The following is a 14,279-nucleotide window of genomic DNA, read 5'->3' on the forward strand; positions in this document are numbered from 1 at the left end:
GTAGCAGTAAATATCAGTTTTAAAGGATAATATGATACAACTTAAAAAAATAAAAGAAATTATTCATATGAATACAATGTAAGAACTTTATTTTCTGTGTTAGGTTGTGGGCTCTAGCTGAGGGCAAACCACTCTTTCTACCTCTACTTGATGCTGCTGTCACCATAACAGGGGTGATGTGTATTAATGTGCTGGATCATGAACTGGAGAAGCTGACTTCTTTACTTTTCAACCAGTTTTGCTTCAAAACATTTAACAACTACAACTGCATCAAGAAATTTGTACTATTTCAAATGAAAATGAAAAACAATTGTTGTTTTCCACCTACTCTGAATTGTTGATAAATGAAGATAGTTGGATACGGTGCTACTTCAAAAAAAAAAAAGAAAAAGAAGGTAATTTTGTCCAGAGGAGAAGGAATGTTGACTGAACAGTGGGTGGTTACCTACAAGAAAAAAATGGGAATCTAAGACTTGAGAGGTTTGTATTTAATGAAAAATATGACACATAAACCACATGAGAAACAAATTTAAAGCCTTGTCAAGTGAAACATATAAGGGAGCTCTTATGTATTAAAATAATAAGACATCTCTCCTAATTCATCTTCTCCATAAGTAAAATAATAGGCAGTGACATTTTCCCGCAGATGTATTTCACATTAATGCTATTTGCTGTGGTTAAAAATTACACATTTTGTACTGTTTCTATTATAATATTTCACACACTCACAGACACAGAGCCTGTTTGGCTGAGTCATCTTGTATTTCATATCCAACACTGTTGGGGGACTGTGTGTTTCCAAAGCCTTAAATCTGGCCAGGAAGTATAGATTCTAAATAGATATAATTAATAACTACAATGATAATAAAATATACTCATGACCAAAATACCTGGCCAAAAAGATACTAACTACATCTAAAGAAAGAAAAACATTCCTTGCCCAAGAAGAATTCTAATTAGATTTTCCTGGGAAAATTGAATATCCTCTGGGTTTTGTGGTAGGTTTTTTGTTTGTTTTTAAAAATGTACATGGGTTTTCATTTTGTCTGTTTTACTTGCCCTTGTGTGACTAAACCAATGTTTTGGTTTTTCCATGGTCCGGAAGCATCTTTCTCTTGTTTTGCACCAATCTCAAGGAAACTCAGACCAGTACAGCCACAAGAACAGGGGATGTCAGGAATGGCAGAAGGTGTAGGATATTGATCCTATCCATCCCACTGAAGCAAGCTGCCAAAGCAGGCTGAAAAAAATCAAGCTGTACTCTCCCTCCCATGCTCTGTTGGCTTTAAGGTAGTAGGAGGTAAGGGAGAAGCCAAGATCACTTGTTTGCTGAAGGCATGCGGTTGCATACATTAGAACAGAAGTGGAGTTCTTCAATTATTTGTGTTGCAGTAGTGCCAGTCATGGACCAGGACCCCATTGAGTCAGCCACCACACAAATGTGGAACAAAGCAATAATCCTTGAGCTTTGGTTAGCCAGTAAATCACCCTCCTTCAAGGGATGGGGATTTGCATATTTATGGTAGGGAAACAACTATGCTTAAATCCACTGGAGCCTCTCCTATTATGAGTGCACGGGGGTTGTGTAGATGGGAAGAAAAGAATCAGTGTTACAGCCAGTGACCACATGCAGCATTCAGTTCTTTCCTCTGACTGAGGAAACTGCATTTCAATTTAGGAATAATTTTTAAAAGCCCTGTGGTTTTTTTCCATTTTTCTCAGCCTCAAATAATTTTTGTGACAAGTCATAGCAGCATCCTGTCTTCATCACAAATGGAAGTAAAGTAAACCATGATCTAATTCTCCCAGCCAGAGGGAGGATCTGTGACAGCAACTTCTTCCACATGCTCATTTTCTATTTCCAACTCTTCCTTCATAAATAACAGGCTTTCAGAATTGCCCACTCTATACTGCCCAGCACTGATTTACTAATTGTATGTCTACAACAGAGGATTTCCATACAAAACCAGAGTCAGAGCATTTACTCAAGAGGACGGCAGGTTTTGCCACAGTAGAGACTTAAAAACACAGCTCTGCACATTGAGGTTTATCCTGCCATGGCATTGAAAAACATGGGCATTTTGCCACTGTATCCAGGGTTACTTAGGCCATGAGTCTTCTTGAAAGCACACTTCAAGGAGCACACACCTACTCAACACTTACACAGCGTGGTTCCAGGCTTGGTACTTGACACAGATGTGAGTTTCATGTTATTAAAGCAAGATTACAAGCCCTGAGCAAGTGGGAGGAGACAACAGAGGAAAAGAGATGATCACCAGAGAAAGAAATAGTATGTTTTCTGTAGAACCTCTTCAGCCAATTTATCTCATGGTAGGCCATGTACCTGGGCAGACCAGCATGGCCACTAGTGACTGTGGTCCTCGCTCCTCAGCAAGGCCAGAGCTGCTGTCAAGATGGTCAAAGCTCATGAGAGAGTATCTAATAATAGAGCAAAATGCAGAGGCAACTTTCTTCTGATCAGTTTTTTGTTGCTGTTAGTTCCCACACCCCCACATCCCAGCTCCTCAGAGAGGGCCAATATTGTGAGATTGTCTGTGAAACATGTTAGGAAGAGCCAGGCATGGTCATAGCAAACCCAGAAGGATCAAAATTTCTTCTAGAAAAAACATACTTCCTATGCTGGGAGGTAACTCAGAGGAATTTGTACCTTCCTTAAATAGAAGGCTATGAACAAAATACTCATAGACTGATACACCTATGTATGCTCTGTTCCACAAATATTTGATCAGACACAGCTCCCTTTTCATTGTCTATCCATCTATCTCTACTTGGCAGACAACCAACCTAAATTTGCCATGTTAGGTTCATGCTAAGCTGTTGACTTGAATCTGTTCACACAAGCAAGCAGCAAGTGCCAGAGCCTGGAGAAGTATAGTGGGGAGAAGACAAAAAGGTTTTAGCAACACATTGTCAGATCACTCAGGAAATCACATGGATATATATCTTTCAGCACAATGTGCTATAGTCTAGGTGACACATCAGAAGCAAAAAGAAAATCAGCCTTGGAGGTCTTGGCACTGCAATAACTATTTTTAGATGTCTGGCACCCTGAGGTGGCCACAGCTTTGCATTGTATATAGAGGTTCCCTGACAGCAGAGCTGTCCAGCCTTCTGATTTTTAAGAATTCCTTGATTGCTAAAACAGAAAGTCTTCAGTGAAGGTTACAGCTCCCAAAGAGAAGATCGACATGTATTGATGTAACTACAGGGCTGTTTGTTTTCCATTGTCTATGTCCCCTGGAGAATCACCTTATGGATACTTCAGTGTTCACAAATGACACAGCTGAGTGCCGTGGTCCCGAGCAGTGCAGGGACAGCAGGGTATCTGAGGACATTTACACACTACTTCACACATGGATGCTCTGCAGTGCACGAGTTAACCACCAATACATGGCTCACCACCTGGATTAGTGCCCTAACCCCTGAGCAAATGAATCACGGTCTCTCTTATGGATCCCAAGTAAATCTGTATATGGCAAATCTAACTGCTTCAGCCCACTGGTTTGAATTCCCCTGGACAGACATTTAGACATGCAGGGAACATGTTATTAATAGAAATAAAAGTTCCCCCAACTTCAGGAATTCTCAGAGCTCATTTTAAATACAATCAAATGCACGGATCACCTAAAATTGATCAAACATCTCCAGTGACAGTTAACAGACCCCTTTGGTGCCTGATGCCTGTTGTGGATTCCTGGATATCTTCTGCACTACTATTTACAGAGCCAGGCCTCAAACACCTAGAGTTTGCTCACATTTACAGATAGGCTTTATGACAGTTTTATTACTCGTGGAATAAATCCTTGTCTCAAACTAGGAATGCTCTGTGCTAAGCACTGTATGGGGAACAGGAAGACAGCTCCTGCTCTGATCCTAGCTTCCTGGTTTGCTTTAAATTTGACCATTTATCATATGAAATTAGTCCTAGAAATAACCATATTTCCTTCTTCCACCTTACTTCATACCTAAAATACATTTAGGAACCTCTCAAAACCTGAACCTCCTATTAAGTATTGCCAGCACATTCTCAAATACTTTGTCTAGACTTGAAATGTGTTTAAGCAGCAAAGTCCAAGTGGGGAACAGAACTACATACTGAGTTCATGATAAATTCACTGGAGCGAAGGCTGATCTTCAGGGCTGATAACATTCTGCCTCTCTTAACAGCCTGAAGGTAGGAACTGGGTTTAATGACACTTTTTGCATAGGACATGGCATCTCCCAAAAGGCCAATCTGATCATCTGTGGGCTCAGATATCTTTTCCCAGTGTCTCTGCTCTCAGATGGTATAATCCCAACCAACAGTGCTTTCAACTTCAGATCCTCACGTCAATGCCTACAGACAGCTGGGTTATACAAATACAGGTCTAATTCAGACATTTAAGCTCATACAGAACACCAGTGACCTCTCTGCACTGCCTGAAAAGGAAAAATGAAGATGAGCATTTTTCTACGCTCTTACAGCAAAATGAGAAAACACCTGAAAATATACAAATCTTCAGCCTTCTGTTACTGTGAAAATATTCTTGATGCAGGCTTCCCTCTAGTGGAAAGTCCAAGAACTTTTCATTAACAGCTGCAGTTAAGCTGTGGAAAACCTGATGCCAAAAGCATGTATAATGATGCTGTTAAAACAGTAAGTGGCAAGTGCATTCACACATGACAGCACGATTATGCTTGAATATTTTGAGTCACATTTAACACTTGACCTCTCTCTAGATACTAGAGCTGAAGAGATGTGAGAAGCTGCCCCTTTCGCCTTAATTGCTAATTCTGGACTAAACTTTTGTTATCATACTCGTATCAGGTCAGGCTTTTCCATTAGGGCCTTGGTTTTGGAACAAGCTTATTCCCTATGATGATAAGTTTGTCAGCCCTGGGGTACACCTGCCTGTCAGGCTGTAGGAACAAGAGAAGGAAAGAGATGGTAGATTGGTGTGAGATGGTAGTAGCACTGCAGGACCTTATGTGAGACTAGATGATGGGTCAATGAGTTCCCTTGAAGTTTATGCCATTAACACAATTATTTGGTTTGTGCAGGGATTAGCGATAGGGATTTTAAAGAATCCCTATCCATTTAAATCCTATCCATGGATTTAAAAAATCCATAACAAACCAAAACAACTGGTTTCCAAATATCCACAAAACGAGACAGGTAAGTAAATAAATCTACTGTAACTAATAGCAATCAAAATTAATGCATCTATAGTTTCACATCCAGACTATGTAAGGCATTTTGAAGATGTTGCTAAGCCTGGTAAAGAACAAATGTAGCCTAATTAACCTATACAGAGGGAGAATATAGCAGAATACCTAACACAATCATATAGGTGCTATATGAGTGCAAAGGTTGTAGAATGGGGATGTCAGCAAACCCAAGATCAAGTCAAAACTGTGCCCCTGCCTTGTTGTTCTATACACATCCCAGTGGCGTTAGTTACTTAGGAAGCACTGCTACTACTGTCTTTTTCAGCTCCTTCTAACATGGTTTCACAAACCTTGACAAACAGCACAGCCACAGAGGACCCTGACTGAAATGCCGAGCCATAGAGGTGCTTCTTGCACCAGAGGTGCAGCATTTTTGACTCCCTGCTAGTGAGTGTGGATAAGTCACAACCTCAACAGCTCCTGGTTCCATCTACAGGCACAGAGTCCCAAGCAGCAGCATATACACTACCCAACCCCACGCTTGCACTGCAATGGAAGAGGAGTTGGGCTGCCTCAGATCGCTCCTGCCACTGCTTCCCCTGCACTACTTCTGGCCTGATGAATTCATTAACAAATAGAAATTAGACCAGTCAAAAGATAAACATTTCTGTCAGTTCAGCAAGTTGATTTAGCTTTTTACTCTGAACGATCTAATGCTGCCACACATGTTGAGATAAACAAGGTCCTGCACTCTGCCAGCAGCCTTGTGCTGCATTTGCATATTTTCCTTCTGCCTGGACACCTTGAGTTACCAGCAGGTTGTTAGGGCACGGAGCACACCATGCTCATCTGCAACACAGACAAAGTTTGGAGGAAGTTGTGAGAATGCATCACAAGACTGTAAAGCATTTGAATATGGTACTGATAAAAACAGATACAAATTTTAGGGACATACTGATTAAAAACATTTCTTATTGATCTATTTAAAATTTCCATATAAGCCAGATTTACCTCTCAGCAAACTAGTAAGATCTCCTTGATTACCCAAAATCTTGTATCCTTTTGAAATAGAAAAAACAAAACAAAAACAACAACAAAAACCCAAAAAACCCCAAACCAACAAAAACCAAGCCCAACCCAAACAAAAACCCAAAACTAACCAAACTACTCAGGCACCAAATCTTTACAGAATAGTTTTAAGAAATACCTTCCCTTGACATCTGTTCTTCTCCTTTATTTTGTAATCCTTCCCCTACTTGCTCTTTGCAATGATCTATTGGATTGCCAAGCATCTATTATCCTGGAAAGATCACATTTGCAATGACAGCCCTGAGGAAAACTCAGCAGCTTATGCCTCCAGCAGTTCTAAGAGAAAACCAAATCACACACTGGGTGACAGGAGACTCAATTTTTGGTATTCTCAAAAAGGTTCCTACAATTCTTAGTCTAGAAACCAAAACTGTTCATCTACATTCTCAAGGAATCAACTGCTGAAAAGATATCTCAGGTGTTTTTGCTCAAGTCTGATTTAAAAGTGTCAAGCTAAACAGATGGCAGAGGGCTGAGGAGCAGTCCTATGTTAAAGTGCCACAGCCTTAATGGAGATGTTATCACTAGAAAAAGACAGCAGACACTGTAACACTTTCATGTCTTCACTGAATCGGCTGGTAAAGCACTTCTAGGGTGCTACTGAGCCAAAACAACCTTCACTGTGGTCAACTACCTCTCCCTGCTTGAGACGTCTTTGAGCAAGTTGTCCCACAGCATATGGCAAGTGGTGAACCCGTAAGATAAAAACACACCACCATTTCTCAGGGTAGTATGTTACCATCACAGAATGGTTTGGGTTGGAAAGGACCTTAGAGATCATCCAGTTCCAACCCCCTGCCACAGGTAGGAACACCTTCCACTAGACCGCATTGCTCAGGGCCCCATCCAATCTGGCCTTGAATACTTTCAGGGATGGGGCATCCACAACTTATTCGGGCAACCTGCTCCAGTGCCTCATCACCCTCATAGTAAAGAATTTCTTCTTGATATCTGACCTAAACCTGCTCTCTTTCCCTTTGAAGCCACTACTATTTATAGATACACATCTCAATGCACTAAAGAGTGCTGAACATTTTTTTCTTAACTACTTACAGGGTTAACATTAAACCAGTGAGCGCTGCAACTCAACAGAAAAAAACCCCAATTACTGTGAAGGGACAAAGTTTGGTGTCCATAAATATGCAAAAATTCCAGACCAAAGGCAAGTGTGTACAAAATAATTTATTACAGCATAACATATGTTGGCAATATTTTACAGTGAATTTTCCATTCAACAATTTTTTAATCTAAACAGATGACACACAAAGGAGAATTTTAATTAGAACAGTTTATTTGTCTTAATAAAAACCCCTCTTAATGAATTGGTATTTGCCTTTGAGGGGCTAGTTAATATTACTGAAATTATTTACACTGCAGTGAAATAGAAACAAACCGAGATTGAATGATTCCATTACAGTTTCCAGAAAACAGATTTTCTGTACAAGCCACAGTATAGTTATTTTTTGATAGCAGTTCTTACAGAATGTAAAGCTGTCATGTGATATGTAGCCATTTTGTCTAGCAATGCTATGCTTTAAATAGGTATATTAGATTTAAACTTCCATTTTGATGTGTTGTATAATTAATAGTTAATGCACCAAAATACAAAGTAAGAAAAAAGTTCATTATGATTTGTAGTCAGCCTCTTTGTGCTCCCTTAAACAGTTTTAAAATGTAAAACATACTTCTCAGATACTATTTTGCCTTGCAGCACCTACAGCAATAGTATTTAGGCATGAGAAGTACTAGAGCATTTGCCATGAGTAGACAACTAAGACTTTTAATGGATGTAATACAGCACAACTACCAGTGAGTTTTTATGACGTAGAAAAGAACCATATTTCCCATTACTGTACCTTCTGCATTTGCTCATAACTGGAGAAGCTTTTCCAACCTAAGTGTCAACAGATGGGCAGAAACCAGAAGGAACAGGAAAAAGAGGGAAATGGAACAAAGGACAAACAACAGTATCAAATTCATTATGTTTTCTCAGGGAATTGCTTCAGGATATTAAAACTTTAAAATGTTAAATGATCATAAACTTAAGCAAACAATAGCTAAGGAACACAAGGTAGATGGAATAGTTTTCAAAAAGCCTTAGTTATTAGTTGTTTTGTTTTTTACACAAACTTAATCTTCATATCTGTCAACACCGGTTCCATATAAGACGCACACCTGACAAAAACATGCAACCCCCCAATGCTTTAATTGTTACTGTGCTTCAAAAGAAACCAAACTGACCAAAGATTAAAAAAGAAATCCAACCAAAACAACCCAGAAAAAACCCTAAAGAACAGTAAAGACAAAGAGGGCAATTCAAGCAGCACTTCAGTCTTAATCTGCTAAAAACGCTCAAATGATAATTTATTAACAAGATATGATCACATTTATCTGTATAGGTAACAACACTTAAGTGAAAGCATTCTTCAACATCCATATTTTTTGTGAGGGAGGGCTGATGAATTATTAAAAGACTTAAACCTGTACAAGTATAAACATGAAAAATGCTGATTAAAGATAATGTTTACATAAATATTGGCAGTTCTCATTGGGAGGAAAAAACCCTAATAGCATACTCCATTTAACTATCCAAATATTTTGTTTTATACCTGTTAAAGATATTAAAATACAACCTGGAAAAGTAACCCTGATCTTTATCCAGCCAGCATGTAATGAGAGTCAGAGCTTTGTATACATGTGTGCATGTAGGTATACACACACACGGGCTTGCACACACTACTTCAAATTTCATTAGACAGCAAATCGTGGTTAATGGCCGTATGATTCATAGATGCAATGCTGCTGTTGTCCTCATTTGTGGCAGGCATGAAGGCAGATGTAAAAGGAAACAGTTTATGACATGCTGCTTGATATTCTTCACATTGAGCATGGCAGCTTCCAAAACTGCCATCAAGCAGCGCCTCGAAAACCTTTGTTAATGTCTAAAGAAACAAAAGTAACAGTTAATAAATGTGACTTACGATTTTCCTATTCCTAAAAGAATATACTGTTAAACCATACTAATCTGGGCAAACTGGTTTCTCTGTTGGTATTCACATATCTTACAGTTACAGGAAAAACCTGAAACTTTGTTCTTTCAAATATTAATTTATCATGATATATGAAGCATGTACATTATCCTGTATTAAAGTATACACTATTTAAGATCCCACACTTTGGGGGGCTTTACATACTTTATATCTTTTACCTTCACATTTTTGTCTCTCATGTTTTTATCCAATCTAGTAGCAACAGCAATTGCTTTTTCTTGTCTTGATTTGTCCAGGAAATACATCATCTTTGCACCTTATCACAAGAAAAAAACCACAATGTTTAGCTTTCCTAAATGCCATACTGCATATACAGACACACAGAAACTGAAAACTTGTAAGAAGTATAATTCACATTTATTTACTAGTTTTAATAAACCATATCTTCCTCCCTTATTTGTAACTAAAAACTAATAAACCTAAAGCCATTCTGAAATTTATTAGAAGCATAAAGATTGAGTAACACAGGAGATCTGCTCCTGCAGAAGTGAAATGCCTCACTTGACTGACAGGTCTTTAGTAAAGAAATGTATCACAGAGTACACTGATGATGAAACCCTTCAAATCAGCAGGCTAAATGAAATCCATCCTACAAATGTAGAAGCAAGTAAAAGATGTTCTCTCAGAGACACTCTGAATTCTTTTCAAAAGTACGAAGTGAACAACACAGTTACTAAACAATTATGGAACATGGTCCAGAAAAGATTCAGACCAGTATATGTCCATATGGCAGAAAGTAAGGCCAAGGGAGGCTACTAACCCAGAGCTAAGTGAAGTAGCTTAGGTACAAGGAAAGTGTAATGCAAGTTTGGTGCTTCACCTGGACTGGGCTGCATCAGTGAAAAGTAAAACAGTGCACTATGTTACTATGCAGCTTCTTGGACCATAAGCAGTTTATCAAAAGTGGTCTAGGCATCTCTGCAAAATTCTGCTCTTCATATCATAGCTGCCTTAATTTAAAATCTCATCTAAGTGAATGTGCAGGCATTTCATGTATTTTTCCTTTACCCAAATACAAAATCCAGATTCACCTCACTACATAATCTACTGCAAAAAACAAAAAGTTGAAGAAATCATTTTACTGGAAAAGTTTAAACCCGACATTCTGGGTCTTTTGTTTCTTCTTGCTCAACTTATTTCCCCAATTACTAGTTTTCCCAATTAAAGAAAGTTTCCTAGTTCTTCCTGTTTTTTGTAGCTTTCAAAAATTGCTAGACTGAATATAGAGCCATCATTGCTCAAAACAGTTATCTTAACCTAGTAACACTTGTTTACAGTCAGGGAGGCTATGGTACAGAAATTGAAAAGATTAAAATCCTGCTTATGGTTTCTTCTCTAGTAATTTTAAGCTAAGAAAACAGTCTTTGTGCTCTAAGACTTACAGTTTAGGTCTTTCAGACCTTCACATTTTCAAACATTAATTAAAGACAACTGTTTGAGAAAGTTAAAAATTGTACAGTAGGTAAGTCAATTGCCTCAAATCTGTTTCAGCATAAACAGAAGAATGATTCACAGGTGAAGACCTAAAGCTACCAAGGACCTATCTAGGGACTGTACTGTTTTCCATAATAATAGAGGACCAGAAAATAGGACCTGGAAAGCATCCAGTTAGATGTTCAACAATTACAAGAGTGGAAGAATACATCTGTAAGAATCAGGAGCAACTGACTGCTGAGGTATCTGTACTTGGTTTCCCAAATCTGGAGTCTGCTCGCAGGAAAGTGGTGCAAGTATTTCTCTCAAAACGCCATCCTGAAACATGGACCTTATAGAGGCCAATGAAAGTCTGTAGTAAGTTACCTAACCTTCCTTTAAGAGAGATGAACAATCCTCTGAAGCTAAGTTTTTTCGGTGATTCTGGACAGACTCTGGGTAACTTTTAAAAGCCAGGTGAATTTAGCACTACTTTAGGCGCCTGATAACACTACACTTACAGTTTGGTAACTGCTGGAAATGCGTTTTCTAAATAATCTTGCCTTAAGGGACTGCAGATAAAGATTCTGGATTTGTATCACTTAAATCATCTCCTTTTCAAGAGCATAAAAAAGTTAAACAAACCTGACAGCTGGTGCTGAATGGAGGTAGCATTGTGTTTGAGAAATTCTTCATTAAAACTCTCCAAGTTTTTATTAACAAAGATTTTCTGCATTTCTTGAGTTAGGACCTTACTCACAATTTCTGGGAGGTTACTCTGGTCAGATACTAGAAGGGGCAAGGTAAGAGGGAGAGAAGTAAAAAAAAAAAGTCGCTTAACTGTAGAAAACTGTGAAACCACAGACATCACTGCTAAAATATCTCGTTTTAAAATCTGCGCAGAGAAACACAAATCTCAGATAAAAATATGTCAACACGAGCATTGCTGATACATTAATAAATAAAACATTCATAAAGGGTGTTCTGTCACTTAAGCTTTCTCTTACAAGTTCATAACACACTTTGTTTCAGTCAAAATCTCTCTCCTGTATCTGCCACTTATTTTCTTAAAACTTAAAGAGCTTCCAGCTTCTTTGGAACACTTACTCCTCCGTGAAATCTAGCCAAAATGAGTTGTTAGGTCCACCTGGTGGATTAAGGGAGGAAGGAGTATAATATAATACATACACAGTACCCTGTGTTTTCTTTGGCATTATCATGGAAAAAACCCAATTTGTTTTTATTTTTCTTCTTATCAGTTTGTGTACAGAGTATACATTACAAACAATACATAATTATGTCCTTGTAGAATGTAACTTTCTGCATAATTACATACATACTTCCTACATACATACCAGCTTTAGAGAATTTAATCAAGCACTCATGTAGCCATGGGTTATTACTGTTGATAGCAAAAGCTCTTTTGACAGACTGTAACATTAACAGAAACTTTCCTGTGGGAAGGAGAAAAAACAAAACATTAAGAAACAAAGATTAAGAATACAGAACTTTTTTTCTTTATATCAACTACTGTTTTCTTCAGTAAATCTAGTACAAATATTAGAAACCTCAACGTCTGAGCAGAATTAGAAAGGAAATTTATTTTTCCCCATTCAAATCGCTTAATAAAACAGAAGTGCTTGAACTCTGGCAACACTGTTACTGTCCATTTCGCTTTGTTTTCCTCTAGATAATTAAACATCACACTGCAAATATCTTTCTACAGTATTTATTACTATATACTACAACTTATTTTGCTCTTAGGTTTTTTTTTTGTTTAAGGGTGTCTAAATAAAAATCCTATTTCCCCTATTATTACTGGATATGATGCAAACCTCAGCTTTAGTCAGTTAAGTATTTATTCCAGATCATTTTAGTTTGCACTCTGGTTGCACTGAAGGATTAAAATTTTGTAAAGCAAAAATAAAATTAAGCAATACTTTACCTTTTCTAAAGTATATTTCAAATGCTAATAAATGTGTTTCTATTTCATCTCCAATAAGATTCTTAAGTGGTATAAGGAACTTAATGGCTTCTTCTAATGGATTTTCTACCTGTTTTAATAAAAATACAGTGAAATTTAAAGCTTAAAATAAATGTCAAATAAAACCCACCATTGATAGTTTCTGTTATTCAGACCATTTAAATAATTACAGGCCCAAGGTGAACCAAAGCTAGCTTTCTAAATTAAACTGAACCACAACATTTTTATTTAAACAGCAAGATTTTAAAGTGTTAACAAAGACAGCATCATTGCTAACTCTGGCACTGCTTGTGTAATTTAATCAGTGTTGTAATTTACATTCAGAAAATTAAATACAACTACCTTAGACAACAAGCTTGAAGTTATAAAGTAGTTTTGTGTTTAAAGAAATACTAGCTTGTCTTTTCAAATTTTGTAATCTGCAATAATTTCTGTTACTTTTTACTTTATTCACTGTATGAAAACCAGATTTCTTCAGGCAAAAAACGTTTTTTTGCTTAGTATCTATTTTAATGATGGATGGCCTATTGTTTCAAAAAATCCCTGAAATTTAAGGAAAGTAATAATATTATTAACATAGACCTCGGATTTATTGAGGAAAAATACTACTTTTCTTTAGTGTAAATAGAGGTAGACTACAAAAAGGTATCTTTGCATGCAAAAATGATTTTATTAAAACACCTAGATTCTTTTAGGAGAACCTGATAGTAAACTGTATCATAGGCTTTTTATGATAATCACATGAATTTAACATGAAAGACCATGCTAACCCTTTCCAGTTTTTCAGGAACTAGCTCTTCCCTGGGTCCACTAGTTTCCTCCTCCTCTTCATCTCGCTTTTTCTTTTGATTTTTTTGCTGTCGTTCTCTTTCTGCATGCTTTCTTTCTTCTTCAAGTTTTGCTTTCTTCTGTGCTCTTCTTTGCTTACTAAGCATTTTCTTCAATTCTTTGGCTGAGAGATTTTCTACAGATTAAGGTAATGTAATTTATGTTAACAGCATTTAATTACAAATCTTTTTTCCCCTCAAACAACTCAAGACATACCATTATGCTTCTCCCCATCTCAAAATGGCAAACTTTCACAGTGATTTCCACAAATACTAGCACTTCCCAGAGTATCACCACCACATTAGACCAACATTACTGCTGGATTACTATTTACAACCCAACATACCACTTGATCTTGCATATTTTCTGGTACATAGCTGTTATAGAAGCCTCAGTGATTTGAAAGGTCAGCTATGTAAAACTGTTACATCTGTGACAGGTTTTAATTTAGGAAATGGGCAGTGGTTTTCAAGGGTAATACTAAGCTCCAATATTGACTGTAACTCACCTTATTTCCAATGCCATCTAGAAACATCCAGATGGATTTACATTCCATCTTAAAACATGCTTGCTATTTTTCATTAAAGCGTCTGAACAATGATAATTGCATTTATTTTCTGCAAATGCCATGGGATAGCTAAATGGAAATGATCGGTCTAGCCAGAATAATACTGTAGTTTCCACCCTGTTTACTGTGGTGTTTCACCAAGAATAGAATTTGTGCTAAAAATGTAGGAAGGCACAGA

At 37.4% G+C, this 14,279-nt stretch overlaps 1 protein-coding gene across 3 annotated transcripts in view; it reads right to left on the reverse strand.

Moving 5' to 3' along the window:
* Positions 1 to 7,425: 7,425 nt before the first annotated feature.
* Positions 7,426 to 14,279, reverse strand: part of NAA16 (N(alpha)-acetyltransferase 16, NatA auxiliary subunit) — a 65,446-nt gene continuing 58,592 nt past the window's right edge. For all 3 annotated transcript variants that reach the window (XM_027649820.1, XM_027649809.1, XM_027649830.1), the window contains 6 exons: positions 13,476 to 13,669; positions 12,667 to 12,775; positions 12,077 to 12,175; positions 11,367 to 11,510; positions 9,467 to 9,564; positions 7,426 to 9,200 (listed from right to left, as the gene is read on the reverse strand). In XM_027649820.1, the coding sequence (XP_027505621.1) occupies positions 9,000 to 9,200; positions 9,467 to 9,564; positions 11,367 to 11,510; positions 12,077 to 12,175; positions 12,667 to 12,775; positions 13,476 to 13,669 (845 nt within the window). In that variant the 3' untranslated portion in view covers positions 7,426 to 8,999. The remainder of the gene's footprint in view (positions 9,201 to 9,466; positions 9,565 to 11,366; positions 11,511 to 12,076; positions 12,176 to 12,666; positions 12,776 to 13,475; positions 13,670 to 14,279) is intronic.

This window comes from Corapipo altera, unplaced genomic scaffold, assembly GCF_003945725.1.
Source record: "Corapipo altera isolate COAL_440 unplaced genomic scaffold, ASM394572v1 0, whole genome shotgun sequence".
Taxonomy (NCBI): domain Eukaryota; kingdom Metazoa; phylum Chordata; class Aves; order Passeriformes; family Pipridae; genus Corapipo; species Corapipo altera.